At 38.6% G+C, this 27,126-nt stretch overlaps 1 protein-coding gene across 1 annotated transcript in view; it reads right to left on the bottom strand.

The window, feature by feature from the left end:
- Positions 1–1,138: 1,138 nt before the first annotated feature.
- The window catches only part of LOC137286912 (uncharacterized), a 77,961-nt gene continuing 51,973 nt past the window's right edge, over positions 1,139–27,126 (bottom strand). The window contains exons 3-11 of the mRNA XM_067818937.1: positions 19,920–20,018; positions 14,491–14,589; positions 13,874–14,071; positions 13,369–13,467; positions 9,093–9,191; positions 8,698–8,775; positions 8,249–8,437; positions 7,834–8,016; positions 1,139–7,618 (exon numbers count right to left, since the gene is read on the bottom strand). Coding sequence (XP_067675038.1) covers positions 4,712–7,618; positions 7,834–8,016; positions 8,249–8,437; positions 8,698–8,775; positions 9,093–9,191; positions 13,369–13,467; positions 13,874–14,071; positions 14,491–14,589; positions 19,920–20,018 — 3,951 coding nt within the window. The 3' untranslated portion in view covers positions 1,139–4,711. The remainder of the gene's footprint in view (positions 7,619–7,833; positions 8,017–8,248; positions 8,438–8,697; positions 8,776–9,092; positions 9,192–13,368; positions 13,468–13,873; positions 14,072–14,490; positions 14,590–19,919; positions 20,019–27,126) is intronic.

Genomic DNA, 27,126 nt, shown 5'->3' on the forward strand with positions numbered 1-27,126 from the left:
ACCCGTAAGCGCCAGACCAGACATCTAGTAAGCGCCGGGTCTGGACGTCCGCTGAAAAAATGAGTCTCTGTACAATACAGTATTTTGAATAGTTACATGTGTACTATTTTTTACCACTATGAAAGATAATGTATTTTGTTACTGCTGTTGGATGGCAGTTGAGATCCACATATACATTGATCTGGATTCATGCATATCAGAAATGGCAATTTTTCCCCCAATCCGCGGATTTAAATGCAAATCAGTCGATCTTGACATTCGTCTAAATCCGGGGAGAAAAAAATTAGGTGGTTGAAGTCCCATTTATCAACGTTAAGTACCCACAACTGTGTCTCTTGGTCTATCACATTTCAGAATTTCACAGTAACTTCTTAGATGCATTGTTTTGGCCCCACACCCCCAGCTGATTTTCAGAAATCACTTTCACCAATTGCCATCCCTGATAAATTTTCTTTACTCAAACTGAGAAGTAAGATAGTGTGTGTATATTGTTAGTGTGCTAACATTTACAAGTATCTTAATCATCCCTACATGTGACTTAACCCGAAAAGAACAAGATTTGTACTTACTATGAAAGTGTAATCCCAAACACAACAAGTTACATTTGATCTCTTCCTTAAAGCAATCACATGTTCATCGCTTTCAAGCACTGGAACCATGCCAAGCAAAACGTCCCAGAGGGGTATACAAAGTAGGTTGTTTAAACTATAACCTGTGAAACAAGTGGGACTGAACCCCCAAAAGCACCACAATTTGAACTTATTATATTTAATATTGTGTATTCAATTACATACAGCATTACAGAAAATCTTAGTAGGTAAAGCATAGTGTCAGGGGAAAAAGAGTGAGTTTATTTTCATGCCGCACTCAGCAATATTCCATCCATATGGCGGCTGTCTATAAATAATTGAGTCTGGACCAGACAATCCAGTGATCAACAACATGAGCATCGGTCTGCACAATTGGGAACTGATGACATGTGTCAACCAAGTCAGCAAGCCTGAACACCCGACCCTTTCAGTTGCCTCTTATAACAAGCATAGTCGCCTCTTATGGCAAGCATGAGTTGCTGAAGGCCTACACTACCCCGGGACCTTCACGGGTCTAGTGGGAAAAGAAGACCAATATGCAATTGAAAATACTGTTTAATGTACAAAAATGCCTTTATGTACACTATATGAACATGAGTTGTCAGGACTTCTTGGAAGCTTGTGATACATACTATGTATGATACAAACTGTACATGATAATGACATGCCATTTAGGAAGGGAGGTAACTGCTGTACAGCTGTAACAGTACACAACATGACGTGTAGGAACTGTATTCTTTCAGGGAACAATCAGTTTAACAACAGACTTAAATTACTATACATATGGTAAAAAACTATTTTGACATTCATGTTTATACTGCATAACATGACATATATATATATGTATTAATGTTTTGTTTTTCATCCTTGAAAGTTGTGAAACATCCATGTTACAAAAACAATATCGCACCAAAATACAAACACCACTATCAGTAAGCCACAATCTTGACTGACAGCAAACATGAGTTTATAATACAGGTAGCACTAAATTGTAACGACTGCAACACTTCTGTAATCCCTCATTAAAATTTGTAAATCAAATTGACTTTTCATACATTTTAAATATTAATCTGAACTCTGACAATTGGAAGAATGACTAATGACAAACAAACAATTCCTCAACAATAAGAAAACATCTTGTAGTAACAATAATTCTGACTATGGAAGGAATGAAGACATCAACAGTTGTAAGATTTTCACCAATGTTCTTAAACACATCTTACAAGGAAACAAATATCTTTCTTGATTTAAACAAGAAACAGTGTATCTGAGCAACTCCTTACTATGCCCTGAATTTAGTTGTCCATGATGACTATTCTTCATCATGCAAATTCTCATACAGGAGTTTTCCTGCCCTAAGTCATCATTAAACTAGTTCTGACAGTCAAATGTTCGTGAAGATTTCCACCAAAGGTTAAATTATGAAAACAAGTGAAAGAATATGGTGATATTCAAACGCACTTTGAGATTGTTATGTGAGATTGTTCCAGTAGTAATGTGTAAATTATACCTTCAAACAAAGGTGACTTTCAAAGTGTGGAACCTTCAAACACGTTCAGTAGTTATTGTTACACACAACAGAATCTCACACCACACTTAGTCAAGTAAATCCTCCTTAACAATGAAAGCGAAACAAAAGGAAGACTACCAACAAAGGAGCGTTGAAAAAGGGAACAAAACATCACCCTGCCTTGTTTACAAAGTCTTGTTAGCATATGAACACAGGTAACTAAAGCTGCTGCTTACAAACACCGAATTATATTTTTTGGTATTGAAGAATGGAAAATGATAACATACGATGCTTATGTGCCATTTGGAAAGAAAAAACATGATTGCTGCCTTGAAGGAAAACTTGGAAAAACAAAAAGATGTGTGTCATCATGACAAAACAATAATCAGCTGTCTAAAGATAAAATGAAGCACATGAATCAAGCTGAAGTGAGATCAATAAATTTTCTGTAGCAGTGGACACTAGCTCTCCTGTCGAACAAAGGTATTGTACCGCTACGACAATCGTAAATCCATGTTTAAGTCTGGGAGTTATGATCACCTTAGTGCTACGCTCGCTTTGTGAATGGAACTTAGAGCGGAGGGGCTTGGAGTTCTAAACATTAAGCAGGCCTCCACAAACCATCAAATGAGTTGTTTAGTTCCAAACAAATAGTACAGTTCAAAGTTTCTAGTACTATTCTTTCAATCAAAGTATTTTCAGTTTACGTATGTCTTTCTGTCACACCACTAGCTGTGGATAAACAACTTTAACAAATGAAATCAACACATATCAATGTATACGCTGTCCACACATCCAGGTCTACAAGCAAATATTGACAAGGGCTGATACACTTTTGAAATGTTTTTATCAACTGTTCATTTTGACATTACCTTTTCAGAAAAAACGTTAATGAAAACTTTAAGACAGTAAACAGAGTAACCTGTAGAACCTGCAAAACATGTCCAAGATGGAACACATTATCAAATTACTGGTATTTCACATCACAGTGACTCACATTAAATATCACTTAATTCTGTGAGTAGTGTTGCCTTTGCCTGATTGTTATCAACAATCCTTAAACAACAAACACAGCACTTTTACAACTTACTCTATGGCAGAAATTGACGCCAAGCTGTTTTTAAATGTTGATCATGAAAGAATATCTGTATCTGTTCAAATGTATCAGTGTCCTTCTGAAGTGGAGTCAATACCCTGACGACAAGGCAATGGTTCAGCGAGATATCTGTTCCGTAGAAATTGAGAGGATCGTGTTTTACATTGGGACATAACACTGATGGAGGGTGCTAGTCGGTGCCGTGGGTAACATCAGATATTATATAGCTAGAGTCTTCTGTTGTTCAGGCCAGACCAATGAAATTTCTTGTTTAATATACAGCTCAATCAAAGTTAGGAACATATATTTTTTCATATGACTACAATGCATTTAAGTTTTGATAGTTGGTTTGTACATCAACACTCAGCCTTTCAATTATGAGTGTTCTTCTACTTGTAGAATAGAATTTCCTGACCAATATGCAAAACCTAAAAAGCCTGAATGAAAAGAAAAGGAAAAGTGTTGATGTGAGCCTAATTACGTCAATTTCTTAAGATTTCATAATAATATGCAAAAAAAGATTTAATAATGAGTATTTTATTTTTTTCATTGTGCCTTCATAATGGAATGTCCATCAAAGAGCAAGTGAAATACATGGTTTAAGCCTGGTTTAAATTCAGGAATGAAACATGAGAAAATGTTCTGAGATTTTTCAGCCAGCAGGTTAAGTATGTCATGTTCCAACATGTACAGTGATTAAGTGTGATGCTGATAGTGACTACCTTTGTTCTAGTAGTACTTTTGTCATCACACAGTCTGGGATAAACATAGCACTAGGAATGTTGAGTGGAAGCAGCAGGGAAATCAGCTAGTGAATACTCTGATTGTCAATCTCATCGTGATATGAGAAAATAGTGTTTCAGAACTCAGTAGCCCCTTCAAGTAAATCTTGACATTAACTTGCCAGGATCACATACAGTTAATTTGACTTACTCAGATTTACTTACATTTAATTAAATTTAATAGTTTTTTTTTTCAGTGTTTACTTACTTTTAGTGTCTTTTGGAGTTTTTCCAGACTTTATACTGCTTCACCACATACAGTGACTTGTTAAAATATGGCTTGGTACTGTAAAAGGTAGGTTTTATGTTCTGAAAGGACCATGGCAAATCATAATGAGGGCTCACAGTGTGTGGGGCTTAATTCACAAACTGATCTTAGCACTATGATCATTCAATAACTTAAAGCAGTTGTAGTGCTAATTGTACTTTGAAACAGGACCCAGGGCCCAGTTTCACAAAGCTACTGTAGTGCTACAGCTGTGATATCTCCGATACTGCTCTGTAGACTTGTGCCAGATGTAGTGCTACGTTAGCTTTGTGAAACAGAACCCTGAGTCCCAGTCTGCAAAGCAATGTCAGAGCCATGACTAGTCAAACTCCAATATTGAATAAACAGTTGCCATAACACTATGGGCACTGTGTTGGCGGTACTAGAGTCCTGCTTGTGTAGACGGTTCGATGTAATGGTTATTACACAAGGTCAATGTACACACTGCCAGCCCCTGGAATGTTGTTACACATCACTTCCATTCACAGGGTCATAGTTGATTGGAGCATTGTTGTAGTTGTGAGCTCCTCCGTACTGTTCGCTGTTGCGCAGCTTTTCTGCAGCCTCGAGAAGCTTCTTCTCGTACCAACCATTGACGTGAGACTGGATGTTGACTGGCTGGCGGGGGTTATGCTGTTCATAATTGGCATTCGAAGAGTAGTTGAATGCCGGGGTACTTTCCTTGGATGGAGAAAATGGTGAACTTGTTCCAATGACTGGGGTAAAAGGGGAACTACTCTGATTGGAATTTATGAAAGGGGAATCACTCTGAGTCTGGGGCACAAATGGAGAATTGTTCTGACTGGGTGTTCCCGTTGAGAGGCTGCGATCCATGCTGAACGATGAGGATGGGGTTCCACTGTTGCTAGGCAACCCATTGGGACTCTGTCCCAGATAAGGCAGCTTTGCCTTGCTGCTGTAGCCAGAATCTTGGTTGCTGCTGCAGGTTGAGTCCTCCTTGTTCTGGAGGTATGTGGGGTTATATACACTTGTCCTTGGATACGGACTCTCATGACGTAAACACTCCGATGTGGACAGGTTGAAGCTATCCTGAGAGTTGTTGCTTGTGTTAGACACATTGTGGTTAGTCACATGGTTAACTGTACTATTGCTGTTATCAGTGATTTTGCCGCCCCCAAATCGTCCCGACACAGGCATCACACTGCCTGTACGTGATGGGGCATTGTTGTTTTGACTATTTACAGGGTAGTTGCTATAGTTGCCACCTTGGTTATAGTTTGTTGTGGCATTAGTATTATTGTTACTAGCACTGTTTCCTTGGTTACCAGAAAAATTAGCACCTGAGTCGGCATAGCGATAACCGTATGGTGGCGGTTTGCTTGGCCGTGATTTAACGTCTGTATTTTCACCGTTTTTTGACAAGTTGTTCTCTGATTTGCTCACAGAGTTTTGTATTGGCATACTTTCATAGTTGCCATAGCTACCTTTGTCACCATGGATACCATACATACTCCTGTATGGTGGTCTGTCTTTGCTGAAATGGGAGATATCAGCATAATTACTGTCTCGTCCTGATTCCCGAACAGGATCTCTCCGATATGAGCTATCATATGCCTGAAATCCGGGTTTGGGGGAAGGGGTTGTTGTGTATGCCTGGAACCCAGCTTTAGGAGATGAAGCTACAGTATAGGCTTGGAAGCCCGGCTTTGGGGATGGGGAGGAAGCATTTGTGGGAAAACCCTGTTTAGGAGCAGGTGCAGTAGTTCTCACACTGTTGGCAACTTTCTGCATCTCCCTAACACTTGCATAGGGATTCTCTCGGTATCCTGCAACACTGTTCCGAGTGGGTGCCTGACTTGCACTTGACGATGGGTTGTTAGTTGGGGGGACCCTGTATGCTACTCCGTGTCTGTTTGGGGGCACACCTTGCTGTCCACCAGATGATCTAGGTGCTGGATGTGTCCCAACACCACCCTGGTCACCACCTCCTCCACTTTTCATGTCAATGTCATCCAAAGGCCTGTCTAGACTCTTGCTGCGTCCCACATGCTGGGAAAACGTCTCCTTGTCGTCTCCCAGAAGAGTGTCAGTGGACCGTGTCCGTGGCTTGTACTTCGGCATGGGGGCCTCTTCCAGGTACATATAGGTCTGATTGTTTCTCTGGTTGTACCCACCTCCAGATGCAGAAGAAATACTGTTGATGACACTATTGTTCTGTTTGAAGCCTTGATTATTCTGGTTAATACCACTATTGTTCTGGTTGAAGCCACTATTGTTCTTGAAGCCACCACTGTTCTGCCTAGTAAACATGGAGGGGTTTGGCATCTGCCCAGTGCTAGGTTTAGGAGGCTTTGGGGGAACCTCCGGTGCACCGGGCATGTTTCTTGTGTTTGGAGGTCCCCTTTCGGATAAATTTTGTTTTGGCATTGATATATGATTACTGAGAGTACCAGAGTCTGTATGACTGCGAAGTATTGGCCGAATACTGGAACGAGCATCTAATGGACTCCCTTCTCTTGACCGAGAAGCACCATGTACTTGTGGACTTCCCTCACGTGACCTGCTCAGATCTTGTTTTGACTGAGAAACAGGATGCTGCCAAGAATGAGAATGAGGCAACCGTTTTGGGATAGCTCCCTGATTTCCTGTCTCTCTCTTAATAGCACTGACATCAACTGGAGAGTTTGCACTTGGTGAGATCATATTCTGATAGTGTCCCGTCATTTGGCGATTAGGACTGCCTTCATATTTTGGTGAGGCGCCATCTGCTATTCTGTCCATCTTTCCATGAATCTCAGCTTTGGTCACAGTCACATTGTTGTTGATGGTGTTATTATTTCTCTCTCGCCGCCTCACACTCTGGCGGTAAGACGGTACCTGCCATGCTCTCATCAACTGCATGGCTTCATGGCGAGATTCATAAAAGTCTTTCTTTCGATGTTTCCCACTGTAATCAGAAACTGAAAGCGTTTCATCTGATCGAGATCTAAACAAGCGTCCATTTTCATTTTCATGAAAGTCTGTGAACATTGTCCTAGGAGGTAACGCCGAATCATCATGGTGATGACTTAAACAATGTCCGTATGATGCAAGCTTCGAATCAAGCCAGGTCTGAATCTGTTCATTGTACTGGCTGAACATTTGCTGTGTGTCTTTCCGTTCATGATGCAGATGTTCCTTGATTCGATTGTGGCACATCTTGTGTTCATTCTCCAGTCTCTCCTTGGTTAGCTTGTCAATAGCGAACACTTGCTGAGCTGTGCGTCTATCGAGGTGGTCGATCTGTCCCTTGAGCAGCTGATGAGAGGCATTAGTGTGGTCCACCATGTTCTCTCGGTTTGTCTCGATCTTCTGCTCCAGACGCTTCAAAGTTGGTCCGCACTGACAGAGTGGAGTGTAGCCCACTGGACCCTGCAACAACCAAATGATAAAGACAATGTGAGTTGTATACCTACATCAGGTTTATGAGGAAGGAAAGGCAAAGTCTGTCTTAAATAATTAACACCCACCATCATAGCTAGGTATCATAACTTGACAACTATTGCTAGTTAAAGGACCTTTTTAAGGCAATTACCACCTTTCCACGGCTAAAATGACTTTTGCATGCAAGTGGTGTGTGGACTGACCTGTTTGATGTTCCCAGCCAGATCCCTGTAGTACTGGACCCCAGTCTGTGGCACATACTGACTGAAGAACCCCTGAACAGTAGATGGCTTACTCCAGGGCTGCGCAGGACCGGAGTTGTCTCCCCTGGGTGAGGGGGTCTGCCCATTACCTTTCACTGTGGGTGGTGGTGTCTTATCCTTATCCTGAAGAGATAGAAAGTTACATATACATGGCCATAATGTTGTTTCAAGGTTGTGGATATAGCTCATAAACAAAATATAGCTCATAAATACAATTCTGTTCTATTAACAACTGGTGTAATGCTATCCCATGTCAATATCTGATGATTGAATACATGAATCAAAGAGAACATTTTTTTTCAATCATCCTGAAATTTAATTTCTAGTTACACTTTACGTAGTATTAATTCCAAACCTTTTTCTTCTTCTTGAAGAAAAAGAATTTGCGGTCCTTTTCTGGCTTGTCTGATTTGACTGGCTGGTCATCGTCAGGGACTACCACCGGCCCTTCCATATCAACCTGGATCTCATCCTTGAAGGTCACCACGTTTGGGTGCGTTCGGGTCATAGGTCGAGGGGATTTGGGAGACTTGGGGGTCTTTGGCTGGCAGAGGTGAAACAATGTCGAAGACTTACATACAAGTTGAAAATCATACACAGACTATTCTTTTTACTGAGGTCTAAGGTCATAGTAAACTTGCTAAATTCTCTGCCGAGAAAACATATGATAGTGCCATGAGTTATTCCCCTTCCACCACTAATGATCAAGGAAGAGCTTTTATAATTACTCCATTAGAAACAGTCTGTTTCATCTGCTAATGAGTTTTCTTCCCAGAATTTATATAAATAACAACTGGTGTTTACCCGAGCAAAGGACTGTATGATGATAATTATCTCTGGGTGTTCCTTCCTCCGAGCCACATCCATTGCCGTCTCGTTTTGCTGTAATATTAACATACTTCACTGTGAAACATATTACTACAATAACTACAATAAAATACATATAAAAAATATCACGATAAATGTTTTACATAATTGTAAAGAAGGCAAAAATAACTCCCTTCAGACAAACTTTAAAGATGCAAATAATATCCATGTTCAAAATTCATATTGTCTCAATTACTGCCATACCCGCCCCCCCGCTTAAAAAAAAAGAGCATTGATTGGTGAGAAAGACCTATCTCATGTACTGTTGGAAATCCATGTTTTCTTGTCTATGAGAGGTGCCAATGTAGGTAAATAATCTGTTTATAGCATACCTTATTTTTTATCTGAATATCAATGCCAGATTCCACAAGGAGTTTGGCAATCTTCCTCCTCTTGAGGGCTGATGCAATGTGGAGGCAGGTGTCCCCATTCTGCACACAAGAATACAAATATGGTCACTGTTTAAAAACTCCAATCAAACAAAATCAACTGATCTTTGATTGGTTGATAAATCTTTCCAAAGAAATGCAACTATTCATGCAAAGTCATCCCCTCATTCATTCACTAAATCACCCATCTATCAACTTACCCAATCATCCATCCACACCTCCATCTCCTCACTCACCCAACCATCCCCTCACTTATCCAATATCCCCTCACTAACTCACACACATTCATCGTAAGAGACCAGCATGCTGTGATGAAACCTGACACTGGATCAATGCTACAACATGACAGGGAGGGGTCACAGAGTGGGCCCAGCTAGGGTGTTGACGGAGACAGGCAACAGACAGGCTCCAAACTGTTTATAACGCCTGTCTGTATAACTAGCAATAGAAAGCTGATTTGTTTATTTATCCCTTTTCACATGAAAAAATAATTATAATTTGTCTTTCTTGTGACATAAACCATATGTCTCTTCAAGTACTCTCAAAGAAGAAAAAAAATCATTGAATTCTTCAGATGTGGACTGTATTTGTTTGGACTCATTAATTATCAAGTTTTACACTGAGTACATATTTTATGAAAAATCCATGCACCTTATTCGTATGAATGTTCAACACGTCTGATAATATTCATATTATACAGATGATATTCTGTGTAAGAGCTTGTAGTATGACTGTTGTATTTATTTCCCCTAAACTCATCCAGATTGTACAAACACACTAACCAAGTGAGTGTGAGTGAGTGAGTGAGAGAAAGAAAGAAAGAAAGAGAGAGTGCTGCTTTGAACAGTATTGCGATTTTATAATACCACATTTAATTTTATAATTGGGGGGGAGGGGGGGTGGTGAACCTGAAGGTGTGCAGGTCTCAGATATTTACAACCTTGGTGAACCTTGAGCATGGGTATGGAGACAACAAACATCAAAGGGTTGGAACATGCTGAAGCATGAAAGTTAAGATGACATGGAGGCACAGGTCGAGTGTTTCAGAGCATGCGCTTTAGGGGTAAGATCACACAAACTCAGCTAGTCCACAGATGGTACCATTAAGCTGATCACCTCCAATGACAAGCATCAGATCTGGGATCCACTCCAACCTGATCTACATACAGGGAGACCAAGATACAGAGCCTAGAAGGGTAATATGTTTAACAAACACATACAGTGTTCCCAGAAATTATTGAGAAAATCTTTGTTTTTTTTCTAATGATGCTAAGATTGGAAAAAGGGCTTTCACTATGCACTAAGCAAACTAAATAAGGGAGACAACTCTTGATGGCTTAGAAGGCAGCTCATTACATCAAGAGTTATCTCCCTTGTCTGAGCAGATGGCTTCCTGTGTTGACATGGCAGAATTTACAGCAAGAGAGAAAAGAAAGCTCATTCTAGATGATTTTGAAAGGGGTGAGGCTGATGCTAAAGTGTTAGCTTGTAGACATGGTATTCCTCTGTCTACAGTATACAGAACTTTGAAGAATATTCAAACAGGAACCGGGATATAGCACAAAGCAGGGGCAGGTCGGCCTAGGAAATTCAGTGTTGTGGATCGCCGAAGACTTGGGCAGATTGTGAGTAGGGGCAAATTGAAAAGTGCTGAGAACATCAGAAATGAAATGATTAGCAGAGGAAGTCCTCAGGTATGCAATGAAACAGTTAGGCAGGAATTACAGAGACTTAATTGGGTGAAAAAACGTGGAATTCCCTCGCCGTTGATGAAAGATGCACAAAAGGAAAAACGTTTAAACTGGTGTCAGGCTCATGAAAATCAAGATTGGGATAATGTTTTCTTTTCCGATGAAAGTTCTGTTTGGCTTTTCCCTAATTGTGTGAAAATTTGGACCAAAGATACTGCCAAACCTATCTACCAGCGACCAAAACATAGCCCGAAGTTTCACATGTGGGGTGGCATATCGGCTCGCGGAGTGACGCCATTGTGTGTTTTCACGGGAAACTTGACAAAAGAAAGATACGTTGACATTCTAAATGGTCACCTTCTTCCGACAGCACAAACATTGTATGAAGATAATTGGATTTTCCAGCATGATAATGACCCAAAACACACTGCACGCTACACAAAACAGTGGTTGTAGGGCGAAAATGTTCAAGTTTTAGACTGGCCCAGTTACAGCCCAGACCTAAACCCAGTTGAGAATGTGTGGGGAGTCATGAAGGACAGAATAAACCAAAAGGGACTGAGAAATATTGAAGATATGAAGGCCGAGGTGGTCCAATATTGGGATACCCTGTCACACGATTACCTACAAATTTTGATGGGTAGTGTGCCTAGGCGTATTAAGGCATGCATTGCTGAGCAAGGAGGTCTAACAAAGTACTAAAACAAGACTGAGACTGTAAAAGGATGATGTTTTAACATGTTTATGTAAGTAAAACGCCAGAAGTTAATAAACGTAATGAGTTACATGTCGCAACATGATTCTCAATAATTTCTGGGAATACTATACATGGATGCATGAAAGGTGGATCAAACATGTTCAATACAGCAGACGTATTACTGAGGAGCTCTACAAAGTGCAGAGGTCAGTCTACAGAGAATCCTCCTAAACATCTCAGACAGGATGCTGACTACCCCAATTCCACTGCCTATTACTGCACACTAGGACAGCCCTTGGAATGGATGCTGATACTACTGGGAACAAAACCACTCATAATATGAACAGGTTCAGAAGAACACCTGTATTTATTTTGGCTTGGGAACTACAATTTTTTCCTTCACAATGTGTATATATGTGTGTAATCTATTCACGCCACACAAATAATTCTGGGAATTATTATCTTGTTTTAATAAACACGTTTCTAAAATGCATGTCTGATAAGGTGTAGCAAGCTTTGGAGCAGTAATGTAGGTTATACATGGGCACCACGCACATCAAATAGACAGAAACATTTGTGTGAAAAAACAACCCAATTCAGAAATTCAAGCGATACAAAATCATATTTGCAGACACATTCACTGGAAGCAAATGATAACGACATGTAACTGAGACTCTTGAAAACTAATTACCTCACTACGAACTCTGGCTGCATTAAGTCATCTGTTTGGCTAAATTTTTATATGCATTCGTTTCTAATCCTGCTCTACCAAGATGCATCATATGCAATGTCATAAATTGCGTAAGATTTTTTTAATCCTATTCCCCGATGAAGAAACTGAAGCCCACATCAAACGTATGACTGTGATGGAGAAGTTATTGCACCAAAAATAAAACTAGGAGTACAAAGTGTTGCTTTTATTCATGGATGCAGCTGCATTTGACCTTTGACACAGACGCTTGTCTGTTGTGGATATACATTTCAGAAACATATTAACATGACTCAAGTTAAATAAGTTCATTCATTTATGTAATTTAGAAATCCCTTTTTTAGGCAGAGGTGAGTCACCCATATAATCATTTTCATGATTAAATAATTAAAGTTTTCAGGGCAAAGAATTTATACCATGTTTTGAAGTAATTATGAACACAGTGAAGCATGAGAGTTAATTATCTTAGTTGCATGAAAGTTAAATTTTGTGCATTATTATCTTCTCAAAGCTGCTAAATATCCTGGACTGGACTAAGTATTTTCTTTACAGAAATGTTCATATTTCAGAAAAAGCAGGAAGTTACATGGAGGAAGGTATGCATATAAATTATCGAAAATATCAGTGTGAAGCTGGGGAGACTGTTGCCAGTGAAGATGGCCGATACATCCAGAGTTCCAATCAATTATGTTCTAAAATAATGAACAACCATGTGGTATTAAAGGGCACATTTCTGTACCAAATACGGTGTTTGATTAAACGTTTGGAATGTTCTCACTTAAACAATACAGAACGTAAATGAACCTCCATGAAGATCCAAGTGAGTGAGTGAGAGTGATGTACCAAAGTAGCATGTATTTGCAGAAAATTCTTATCAAGTATATTCTTGTTGCAGTTTCATCAACTATAAGACATAAATCATAAATAAATAGGATAAATCATACCAAAAATTGACAATACTAATTTAGCACTGCAATAAATGTTAACCAGAGTTGCTAAGCAAGAACTCAGTAAAGTTTATTGTTAAAGGGGAAGTGCTGTTGTCATTACTCTCCAGTTGTATTACTGATCTACCTGTGTGAGCATTTCTGATTTAGTAAACTAAGATCTTATAATCCTCACCTTATTCTGTTCATTGATTTTACACCTGGCACTGAGGAGTATGCGTGTGACACCTGCATGGCCGTATCTGGCAGCTGTGTGCAGCGCCGTGTCCCCGTACTGCAAAACAGTAACATAACATCTCACTAGTCTGATTGTTTGTTGTTTAAAGTCACACTTAGCAGAATTTCTAATTATGTCAACCGTCTGTAGATAATTGAGTCTACACCAGACAATCAAGTGATCAACAGAATTTGCATCGACCTATGTAACTGGAATACAATGATACGTGTCAACAAGCCAGTGAACCTGACCACCCAATCGCCTCTTACGACAAGCATGGGTGACTGAAGACCAGTTCTCACCCAGATCTTCAATGGTTACATCTCACTAAAGAACACAACCAGACATGACATCTTACTGAGGGATAAATTCATCTCAAAAATGGCTTTAAACCATGACAAAAAATTACATGAAACATTAAATATGGGTACATGTGTATATCTGCCTTGTCTTGATCACTCACATTGTTCTTGAGATCGGAATCACAGCCAGCATAGAGCAGGACCCGAGAGCTCTCATTGTGCCCATTCTGGGCAGCCAGATGTAGTGCAGTAAATCCTCCCTTGTTGGCAATGAAGGTGTCACTGTCATGCTTGACCAGCATCTCCACTGTCTTGCTGAACCCATTCCAGGCTGCCTCATGCAGGGCTGTGTTGCCATTCTGTAACACCATCATCAGTTAAATATCACACTCAGTGACTGCATGAAACAATTTACACAACAAATTCAATATAGCTCTAATTCCAGGTAACCTCAGTCTGGGCCAGAACAAACCAGTTGGGTGATAATGACCACGAAGCCAAGTCACACAGCAGTGCCCCTTTAGGCAACTGTCACAAGGTTTGGGTTGGGGAAAATATTCTGTCTTACATTCCAGGGAGAAAATACAATCTTCCTTTGTGAGCCATAGTATGTGCTGACCAAGCATCATCCTGACAGTTGAGATCTGTCCTCCCTTGTGGTTATTCACAGATTTTCTTCCGAAATCAGCTGCCATTATCGTGTAAGTTTCACTGAATATTGCTTTATTTGACTCAAATTTACAACTGCTGGATCAATATTTCAAAATTCAAACTCTACCTTGTCTTGCTTATTGATGGCACAACCTGACTCGGCAAGAGTCTCAATGACCTCTGCATGACCTTGAGAAGCAGCACGATGTAATGCTGTGTAACCAAGCTGAAATGAAATCAGTTTGAGGTTAGCAACAATTTCCCGCGTTTGCATTTTTTAAGTGAAAGCTGTCTGAATGAAACCTAGATATGCATGATAATTGTTTGCAGCACACAAAACATTCATTGTATCAATGATATTTCAAAGCAATAAACTCAACATGTGACAGCTAGAGATGGATGTAACACCACTTCAAACAGTATGTCAGCCATAACACTCACTGTTTTATGTTCAGGGAAACACCAAAGTGGCACAGGTTGTAGACAATAACCACTTTGGTAAAACCCAGGAGCACAGACATGGTGCCGACAGATCAAAGTATCATCACTCTTGGGGGGGGATGGCGTGGAGAGGAAGGGAATGGGGGAGTTGGTGAGGGGGAAGGAGGAACATACATGGGATTCCATTCATCCTCATCATCTCAAAACCTCTAAGGGGTGTAACTACTCGGATATTTCTATCTTGTTTGATTCAATTTTGAAAAAAGAAACTTGAATTTTCACACTGAAGCATAAAAAAAGGTACAGCACCAATATTCTGTCCTATTACACAATGATTAACCTTCAAAGTCACCAGATTACTACAAAAGTCTTGCTCGCCATATCTAAAATTTTTTACACTAACACATTCCTTTGTTATAATAGTTGACAAAGTACATTATATTTATTTATCTTGTATACCATTAAATAAAAGGTTCATTTAAAAGAACTGTTAATAAACTGAAAAACTTCAAAGTGAAATCTTCAGGAAGTCTATCATCAACATGTTAGTGTTTGTATATTCTTTGTATCTCACACAGACCCTGAAACAAATATCTCCAAGAAAACCCAGGCAAATCTAGATAATGTGACAAGTCTAGATTTAAACACTTAAGTCTCAGGGCTTCTTTTCATATATGTTCTTTTTTTATTATGAACTGTTTTTTCTTTGAAATATGTTCATTTCAGAGACTTGTTGTTAGTCTAGCATATTCTTTATGATCAGATTCTTTTCATTACAGTGCTCTCTCATGTGTTGATCCCATGCAGAGATTAAATTACCACACACCAGGCTGTGAACAGTATCCTCTGAACTCTATCCTGTTTGATGTAAGAACATTCTCAAGGACTGACAGAGAGGATCCATGTTGTGGTAATGATACTCTTGGCTCAAGTGCATCATCTGGGGTCAATCCCAAACTTAATCTCTTCCACACACTGGGAAACTTTAACAATGTTTCTGTGAGACCTGTTTTATCATATTTTTATGATAACTGGACCAAGAACATTTTGGATCAAGAACTATATTTTGTTACGTGAAGTATACGTTTTCTCTCTGAATTTCAGCTTGTATAGCTTCTGATAACTATCTCTGGAGATTGTGTTATTTGGAATATCATCCTTGCATTTTTAATGATGTTTACTGATATGTAATCAAATAACTTTGGTTTCATGTTTCTTAACAACTGATAAAACTTGAGCAAATCTTCTTTATCACTGAGGTATTATACCAAACAACACAGTGCAGTCATATGTACTCAACAGTGATCAAGTGAAAACAGAATACCATTCTTTCAAGGTCAATGTTTTCACTTTAAACTCAATTCCATCAGTTAGCAACATTTATCAAGCCTCAAGTTGGCCATTAACACCAGTCCTTGCACTTATCTGATGTTTATCTTTCGAAACTTGTAATAAAGAGATCTTTTAACGCCTCTAACAAATTCCCCCTCTCTGCAAGACATTTGGCATCAATCCCACTGACTCTTGAAAGTAGTTCCGGCAGCCAGCTGCTATCAGAGGCAGAACACTTCCGGAGAAGGAACCAAAGAGTGACAGATGATTGCAGCCAATGAGAAGCCAGGAGTCTGGGACTAATAGCCAATAATAATAGAGATAAGGTGAGAAGTATCCTGTAGAAGACAAGCAAGTCAGACATTTAAATGTTTCCTTCTTGAATGCTGTGAGTGTGTGGGATCACAAGGGCCATGTGTTGTTGGGAAAGGCGAGGCGAGGAGAGCTGGTGATGAAAGGGGTACAAGAGCCATACTCAAGTTTCTCACTGAAGGCAGCATCGACTGAGCATAGAATGCTCTTCAAAGTAGATTAAAGTGTCCACAGCTCAATTATGATTTGCTGAAATGCACTTTTGTAATAAACATTACAAAACTATGTCATGGTTATATTTACACCCCAACCCACCCCCAAAACAACTGTTGAAGGTGCTTTCATATGATTAAGATCAAAGACAAATACATGAATTACCCTAAGAGCAGAGTTTGTTTTGTTTTTGTTTTTTTCACAAAAAAGTGAAAAGTATAATTATGTTAGGCCTGACAGCAGAGAATGTTTTAAACAAACTACATGATAGCAGTTTGGAATATAAAATATCTTCAATTAGCTGTATCACTTTGTATTTTAATATGTTAATACTGTTCATTAAAATTTATCTGCAGATAAACATGATTCCCTCTGACAGCCTTACTGGAGGATTTGGTTGAAAATGTTCAGGTGTTTTATTCCACAAGGATACAATTTACATAATAGTTGATTTCCTTCACAAATGATGATATATCATGGAAAAGGGTGAACACTGAGCAATTAATCTGAATTGTACTATAGTGTAGATGGACAAACCATAGTACACAATACACACAAAAATATCAAAGTTCGCTTGTCTGTTTACGAAATATTAAATAAACTCTGCCATAACTGATGTCTTGGTACCACTGTGTAAGCAACATTGAGTTAATTTAGCTCAACTCCTTATGTACTTATATTATGTTAAAATATAATCTTAAAAGTTTATCACATGCAATCAATTTGTAAATATTTATGAAATTCCAGTGCTAATATTTGTATGATACACACAATATGTGACAAAATTGCAATGTTTTGGAAAGAGATAATAACTGCCACAAAAGGGAGGTAACTCTTGCTAGCCTGAGTGAAACAAGCCTAAGTGCCTATCTGAAGTCTATCTGCTTGATGTGTGAGTGGTGAATGGTCAATACAACCCCATTTGACCGCTGTCATCAACAGGTATTGACACAATATACACACATGGGGGAACACTATGTACAAAGAGTCCAGTGTAACTGACCTACCTGCTATATCAGAGTGGCATACAAGCTAACAGAGTCTAGTTGCGAATCTCACCAAAATCCAGAGCGTAATTGCCCGAAAATTATATGATACCTGAAGCCCTCCTCCCAGTAAAAGTATCACAGAATACTATACATACACACACTTTGTGAAGCCATCTTAAAAAAAATGAGTACACTGAACAAATTCAAATACTGGAGAAAATAATAATCTGCATTAAATATCAGCTGAATCTTAGACATAAACATACTAGCATACAAATGCTTCTTCCGAACCCGTCACATTCCTCTCCAAGAAGGTAAACGTAACAAGAGAAATACTTGAAATTTCATATTATCATAACAACAAACTCTGTTTTGCAGACTGTTTTATGGAAATTAGATTTACTTTCTCCTTGAATGAGTCTCAAACACTTGAAAAGTTTTGTTTTTTTTATAAGCACACAACAGTCACAGTAAATACCTGTCTCTACGATGTGGGGAATTAGACCCGTAGAGCAGACAATGGGTGTAGTGTAGAACATGCCACCCTAAAGCCATTAAACATGGAAGGAAAGCACAAATTTACATAATGCACTGCAGAGTTTTATGTTACAAGAGCGCTTGTTGATACAAAACTGTTTGAAATATAAACCAGATTATGAACTTATTTGGAACAAAAAGCCATGATTCTGTTATGTTTCTTCACATTTAAGGAAAGCAATTTTGTAAAGCTACCTTAGATGCCAGTACACCATTGATCATTTAACAATATTTTTTGTAAGAGAATAACAGGCCATATTTTTGGACATTTGAATTTTTTGCCACAGTGTACAATTGTGTCACATGAAAAGAAACACTGCTGCATGTAAGAAATGGTGAATAATACATACAAAGTCTGTTCTCACACACAAAATGCCCTTAAAACAATCAGTTATTGTTTGGTACAGTTGGAAGTGACACTGCCATGATTTAGTGATCTACAGGTGAGTTTAATATGGCTGAATATATTTTTTTCAATCTATTACACTGAATTTTATGCATACTTTTCAGTAAACAAGCATGAAAATAACTCACACTGTTATGTTACCAGTATCATATGCCTTGCCTTATATCTATGAATATGTTACTGCTGAAGGTTCATAATACCTCATTTACCTGTCAGATTCTATTTTCAAAACTTTATCCTTGCAATCCTCAAATGCTGGATCAAAAAATAATTTCTAAGGAAAAATTACCTGTCTACCCTTTTCCTTCATGACAAAAATGCAAAATAAATAATTTTAAGACCAACAGAATCATTGTGCACCATCATGTCCACACATCACAGAGGAATGACAACTATCAGCTACTGACAGCCTCAGTAAAATGTCCTGAAACTGACAATACTGGGATGATTACATTTTAGCAACACAGGATTATAGTCTTAAGGTAACATGTTATGTGGTGAAAAAAGGACCCATTAACTGTGTCATGCATGAATGATGTCCCTTGAATAGAACACAAAAGACTCAAAATGAAAGCTTATCGTATCCTGCATATCAGAATAAGGGGGCGATATGGGTCTATAGATCACAGAGCCTAGTTGTTATGTGTCGTAATGGTTTCTTGGGGGATGTTTATGCTAGAAGAGGCATATAGTTTTCAAATAAGGGGAGGTACATTGCCCAGTGCTTTCAATGGCCAATATAAAAACAAGCTGGTAAGGTAGACGCTCGGTTGTAGCACTGTCTTGTCACCTGTAAACCTTGGCTTAATTCCCCATTTGTTAAAAGTCTACACTGGGCATGATGATGGGGCATACTGTTCAACATACAATAACAAAAAACCCAAATAGTTTATGATCAGTGAAATGTTATTGTAAAGACTGATGTCAAATGTCTATAAGAAAATGCTGAGTCAAAATGAGAACTTTCGTCAATGAAATTGCATAAAATCTTTTGTATGACTAGATTCACCAACACTGCTGGTATTAACAAAGCACCAATTGGAGTGATGAACCTACAACAGAACCAGCTGTCTGGATGTTTCCCACAGAGAGATTGATGATCTGCATTTGCATATTTGTAAAAAGGATTCAACTTGACATCTTGTCCCATGTTCATCTGGCTTTTCCGTTGACTAAAAATAATCAAGACCTGAAATAACCCAGTATGTCATGTTTTAAAATGTGTCACTGCACCAAACTCAGTAACTTCAACGCTTCAATGACAGTGAAGTTTCATGCTATTTAATGCCATCAACCAAAAGTGACTTGATTATGAGAGGTACTCACAGCATCTTGAGCATCCTTAGCACCATCATGCTCCAGCAGCATCTTGCACACCTCCACCTGTCCATTCAAGGCAGCATACTGCAGAGCTGACCGTCCATCCTACAACATCCATGAGTCTCCTACAGTACAACTGTCTCCATCACACCCATAAACATGGGTGTCCAAGGCTACATTATCTTCATGCAATGACAGACATTATGTGAACACGCTGGGGTAAAATTAATCATTAAAATCACTTTGTTATAATAAAATATGTCACTGTGTTGTTCATGTTCTGATTTGTTTGTGAAACATTGCTAATTGTTGCTACATTATATTCCCATACAAGTTTCTGTATTGGCTGTTCCCATGGGTGGGGGACACTAGAAATGAACTTCACTCTCTGTAGCCTTGTTGGCAATCAAACCAGTGTTATCAACTAGGCTACACCACCACCCCTATCCAACTGTGGATTCCCTCAGTACCTGGTGGATATTTAGTAGAAGAGTTTGAGTTCCACAAAGTTAAACAACATGCAAATAACTATCAACAATGAAAATCTGAAGTTACATTAAAAAAACCACATAAAATCTTTAACACAGAAGTACATTGTTTCCAGAACAGTTGATGGTTGTCGCTGTGCAAGTTGCAACATCTAGGTATACAATATGGCTGACTGTTCATGAGGATTCAAGCTATGGCAAGTATATACTGGTATGAGTATTTTTTCTGTCATGTAAATGACTCTACCAGATGATCATGAAATAGGTTCTGGGTGGCTGCCGACCCAAACTTCAAAGGAAGTTTGACATCAAGTAACTTCAGTACAGTTAGAACAGGAATTTACAATGAAAAGAGGTAAAGAGGTAACTGATATTAGTTACTTCAAAGAGGTTGAAAATACATTAACAAAACAACCACCATTAGGCACAGACATCTCTAATTATTGCATAAATGTATAGTAGACATCTGTGCTGTCTGTTTCATCCAGTAGAAGAAGTGAGTGAGTGAGCATGTGAATGAGTGAGTTTAGTGTGTTTTACATGACACTTAGCAATATTTAAGACATACGGAGGCAGTTTGTAAATAATTGAGGACCAGACAATCAAGTGATGAACATCATGAGCATCCATCTTTGCAACTGTGATGACATGTGTGAGTGAGTGAAAACTTAACTTTGAACAGCACTTACTGTTCAGTACAAACATTACATTAATAGATATCATCAGTAGAAAAAACATACAAACAGTTACAACCGTCAGTTTAAAGACAATTTGAAGAGTATTTTATTGATATGTTTTTCTAACTTACTGTGGCATAATGACTGTTACTACTGACAAGCCAAGGACTAAAGCCAGACCTACTATGGAACTGACCATTCTCTGGGTCTTAGATCTCTAAGCCACCTGAGTGGCAAGATCACACTATGATCCACCTCATCATATTCATGACATCACTGTGTAGTCCCCTGAGCTAACAGCTACTGACATTTTTGTTTCTCTAGAACAATCAAACTTCCACTTACAGGTGACTCCATTAATTATTCAATTATCACAGTAATTTCTTCGACAGATTCTTACAAGATCATTATTATCCTCTTCAGGGCCCTAAGCTGTACATTTTCTCCAAAGAACAAAACAGTCCTACCTTTCACTTCGGCATGCACTCAATGTCACTGAGGCTGTGATCCCCTTCCATGTTAATCTACCCATCCAACAGTTATGTGGGACCTAATCTATAATCCATGCAGACTAAATATTCAGGTTGCCTTCCTTCCATTCAGAACAACACCCAAACTTGTTGCAGTAAACAAGCATACTCAATTCAAAAGTCGACAGTCCACCCAGTAGTTTCCTGAATCTCTCTGATGTCATTGATTAGGTTACAAATGACTTTAGCTTTATACAAACAGACTCCTCAATTGATTTTCCCAGTTGAGGCCGAACAATGTGCGGAATGCCTGGGAAAGCCTGCCAGTAAATTACACTGTGTGTGAGGTGGCCTTGATTCCAATGTAATTCTGTGCAGACTCAATAGCAGAGGGGTGTGAATTCTAACACCCTGGGTGTACACAGCCTCGCAACACTATACAACACTCACGGCTCAGTGTGCTGCACAAATAAGTTTACATATACTTCATATATTCAGGCACCGATTTGTGTGAGTGAATCATTCAGCTTGGCCTTACACTGATTTCATAAGTTCAGACTCGGTTATTTATGCTGCTGTCATACAGCTGGAATAAAGCAGAGTGTGGCATTAAACAACAAATGTAATAAAGGCAGGGGCTTGTGATCAGCAACAGATACATACCACCGAATACCAAAGTAGGCATACGCTTAACAACTTGTACAGTACCTGAGTGAGTGAGTGAGTGAGTGAGTGAGTGAGTGAGTGAAGTCCGATCATATCGAAATCCTGGAAATCCTCGTTGAAGTCAAAGAACACAGGTATGACCAATAAACTAAAACAAACAGTGCAAACATATTTTTCTCATCACGAAAAACATTACCTACACTGCAAAATTCAATGTACATGATAGAATGTGGTAAATATACAGTGTGGACCAGACAATCCTGTGATTCATATTTCATTTCCACATCCTCCAGGTGTAAAGACATGCAGTTCCCTAGGTACTCCTTATCACCAGCTTGTATGACAAGCACAGGTATCTGGGGACCTTTCCTAAAACCACCTGGGTGTGATGGATAATACATCAAAATTGATCCCATCCCAAATATCCACCATGAGACACAAAGCATGACATGCAAGTTTTTAATACTCTCATTTCTATGCCACTACAATTTCATGGCACTTTGCACAGAGCATAAAACCATGACATGAAACCTGTCAGCAAACTAGCAATTACCTTTCAGAGACATAGCTTATTTTATAAAAAAAACTGAAGCAATACATGATTTTATCTTTAAACAATTAGGTATTCTTTCAATCTCGATGATCAAAAAGGGCACCCATGTGGCTGTTTGATCCATATCTCTCCAAAGGTCATGTTCATTACTCTTGTTTCAGATTTTGATAAATTGAGCCTATTCTAAGTCTGTAGTTGACAAGTGGTCGTGTTGTGTATTATCCTTCAGGAAATGGTTCAGGGAACAAAAGAAAAGTATATTTGATATGTCAAGTGAAGTAATTTGCTATGATAAATACATAACTAGTTTGATTTACTAACCAAGGACCTGTTCATATACCTGTTAATGCAAAGATCAAAAGGGTTTGTACACAGGTACACCCCTGATCTGACAGGTAAAGAAACCAGGTGTAACTGCCCCTGGTCATAGAGGTCACACTCAAGACAAATTACAGTGTGGACGTAGGTTATATAATTAGCAGCATTAACAGGGCAGAGAAGGAGACTGCTTTCATGTGTACCCAAGCATATGAACTAAGCTCTAGTTTTGATTGTTCATAATTACATAGCACATTGTCTGTTTCAGTTCCTTTTATTAGCAGGATACAAAGAATGATTGTGTTTTTTTTCATAAGAATTGCTACCTTTCTACGTCTAAAGAATGAGTTTGAAAGAAGAGGAAATTCCAAATATAAAATGCTTTTTTCTGAAATGGTTGAGTGGTATGGTGCTATGGAGCAATATTCGGCATAGTGACAACTGGTTAACTTTAGAGCATAGAGCATGACTACAGAGTTGTATGTGAGTGAGGTCCAAGTTTAGCATCTACTATGGAACAAAACGTTTTAGGGGCAAATTACTTTGTTCCCTCGATGAAGTAGTAACCATATAATATGAATCATTGTCTTCTACACAATAAAGGAATTGACATCCATAAATGTTCATCCTTATCAACTTTACAGACGTTTTTCTAAACACACACAAAAACTTATGCAGACAACAAGAAACTGGTGACATCATCCAGTGCAATAAAGAAACACAATCCCCACCCAGTATCAGCCCTACAGGAAAGACGAGTCTATGGAAACTATATACATTTAGCAAATAACTTGTCTGGCAATCAAATGTCATGGAATCACTTCCAATATATCAGTAACTCGATGACCTGAAGAATTCCAGTCACCTCTTTAAAGATGGAGACTTATGTGATAATATCATTTCCGCCACCTCCTCTAACACACAGACAGGGTATAAAAAGTGTTCTTTGAATACAGCAAGTATTACTATATAGAGCAAAACACACAGCATGGATATACAGATTAATGGCAACTTTTCATGATGTGAACCTGGAGTGACACAATGGTGATTTATTGCTCAACATACTGCAGTTGTTTTGTCTGTCATGCCCCCTGAGGAGCTGAAAATGGCTGTGCATTCTGCAACTGCAATAGTGACAGTATTATGTAACCTATGCCCGGAATATCCTTCAATCACTGATGTTCCCAGTGGAACTTTACACACCCCTCACACTGTACTCAACTTCAAACTCAAGTTAAGGTCACCCCGAATAACCTGCCCTCAACAACTGAACTTTGGAATTTGTACATGGGTTAAGGTTTTCGGTTGGTGTGTGGCGACACCTTGTGGCAGAAAGGAGAAACGTGACGTAAGGAATAGCGACTAGGAAAGTTACTCTGACTTCTGTAATGGCAAATGATCTAAACAATTATAGGGCAGAGTTTTACCTCAACTCCCTAACATCGGCTCCCAATGACCACTAATTATTACTTTCAAGGGTCCTTGTAGGAAATACAAGGGTCCTGTGAAGTAACGGTGTAGAGAAATGTATGGTTTTGAGAGCCTACAATGAATCACCGATTATGTGGACTGATGGCTAGATGATGCACAAAGCTACACTGAATGAAACTACCAAACACTTAGCAAAGTCATAGATGTGTTGTGGTACACTGAATAACATCATGCACCCTTCTGGATGCAGTGAATTTTTCCTGCATCCACTCTTTTCATTAGTGCATACTGGATTCACATTTATGCATCATTTAAAACCCTGATGGAAAAATATAAACTTGGTTGGTGTACAGACAATCTGTATCAATTATTCCTTGACAATTCATTTTCATAATTACATGGCTCTACACATGTGGATAAAATACATTAATGAAATACCAACATGACATGTATCATTTCTTGTATCTATCTTGTCATTTGATGAGAATGAAAAGTAAAAATGAAATTAATATTCATCTTCTGAAATTGATTTTCACAAAATGAATGAAACTATCAGAAATAAATGTCTAACAACAACAAGAACAGAAAAACATCAAACTGAAATGAAATAAGAGTCTGCCTCAAAATGTGGTATTGTTTGGACCTAATTGTAAATGTTCCACTTTGAGGTGTCACAAAGACACAGTTTGAGGTGACAAGACTTTGTATTTGTCTGGGTAAGGTAAAGAGTGGGCTTGTTTGCCAACAAGTAGACTGTGCCTCGAGTCCTGTGACTCCCTGCTCAAATCTCCAGCGCAAACTGAAGCTATGTCGCACAGGTAAACAAGGCTTGTGGACATTCTCTTCTGTAAACAATCTTTGTCTAAACTATTTGATTTATGGATTCTCTGCACAATTCCGGTGCTTGAAACAACGCTGTTCACAGTGGCTAATGCAATACTTTGCTTAAGCAATCAGCTGAATTCCTGACTTTTTCCACTATCAATGTATTTAGAGACTGGGAGGTTTAATACCGAGTCAGAACAATTGTGATACAAAAAGAATGAGAAAAACGGAATCACAAGGTCATATTATATTGGCTTCTTCTTAAAAGAGATCCATGTGATTGTTATTTTGGAAGCCACTGTCACAACACTGGTTTAAATCAATCCATTTCTGACTATGTTCACAGCATGTTCACATGAGGCTCAAAGATGAATAATTCTGCTTATGTTGAATATCAAACACTAAAAGGTCATAAAGGTTGTGTAAAGAAACTAAACAAGAATCTTCAGGCCACACAGGGTCAACATTAAAATGAAACTATTTTCTATTTTCTGTCGGCAGTTATTAGAATCATTATATTATTATATTATTCACAAAAATATATGCCTTGGTTCCCTCATTCTGGAAAATATCAAGGCTAATGATGATTTTGAGAAGAAGATTGTGACACTGAGTAAATATAAAAAATTTATTTTTATAAGTAGAGTCCCATAAAATCCTATCATTTTTTGTGGTTTCACAAATTTGGGGAATTGCTTCACAAATAGGCAATAATAACATGTGTTTTTCAAGGAATAACGAATATTACAATATAAATCATTAACAAAAGAAACCAATATGAACTAAGGAACAAGTTCAATACATAGGCATCTAAGACATCATGTATGATTACCTCCCCTTACAACTTTCTCACACGGTGAAGTCAAAAATAGCCTAATGGCTTTCAATGCAAAATGTATTCTCAGCAGGGGGTCTCTTGACATATTTCTTGGACTTATTCATCACCAAATACAATTCCCTATTATATGACGTCTATATTATGATAAAATGTCAACATATATGACTGTATTGACCCCTGAACTCAACCCTTTTGGGGACAGTGACTGTGTCATCAAACAGGCTTTAGCTGGCAAACTGACATTATTCGGCTGCATTTGGGGGTACACTTTTACAAAAAGTGACACCATGTCACATGAAGTTCTATTTCCTCATAAATATATGATGTAATTTTGTTTTGGAATTCTGGTGACCCTCCACAAGTCATAAGATTAAATGATATTTCAGGTTTAGCAGTGGGAGACTATTGTATCCCCCCTTTTTTCACTGACAATACAGTGGGAAACATATTATATAAAAATCCTAGGTTAGCCAATAAGAATTAGATCATCTTGTTAATAATTGTATGATAAAGCAGGAATTTCTCATCATGAGGGTCTGAGTGAGTTTGTTTGGTCTGCATCATGTAACTTTTTAGCAATACTCCCGCAATATCTTGCAGAGCACACCAGATATGGGCTTCACACACTGTACCCAGACCAGAAGGAATTGAACCCAGACCAGAGGGTTTTATTCTGGATGAACACATAATAACAGGAGTCACAATGGGAATTAGCTTAACAACCCAGCAACTACCCTAAATGAACCTACCTATATGCTCAGGGCACACTATGTATGAGGATCTACTGGATTAATGTGAGGTATGACCTTACAATACCATTCCTACAAGGCTACACTGTCAGCATAAATGCAGCATACATGTATTGATTACCTGTAGTGAATGGAGGCATGATATATGTTTACCTGGTCACTGCCTTAATCAGAGGGTCTGCAGCCATGTGAGTTAAC

The sequence above is a fragment of the Haliotis asinina genome, chromosome 6 (assembly GCF_037392515.1).
Source record: "Haliotis asinina isolate JCU_RB_2024 chromosome 6, JCU_Hal_asi_v2, whole genome shotgun sequence".
Classification (NCBI taxonomy): domain Eukaryota; kingdom Metazoa; phylum Mollusca; class Gastropoda; order Lepetellida; family Haliotidae; genus Haliotis; species Haliotis asinina.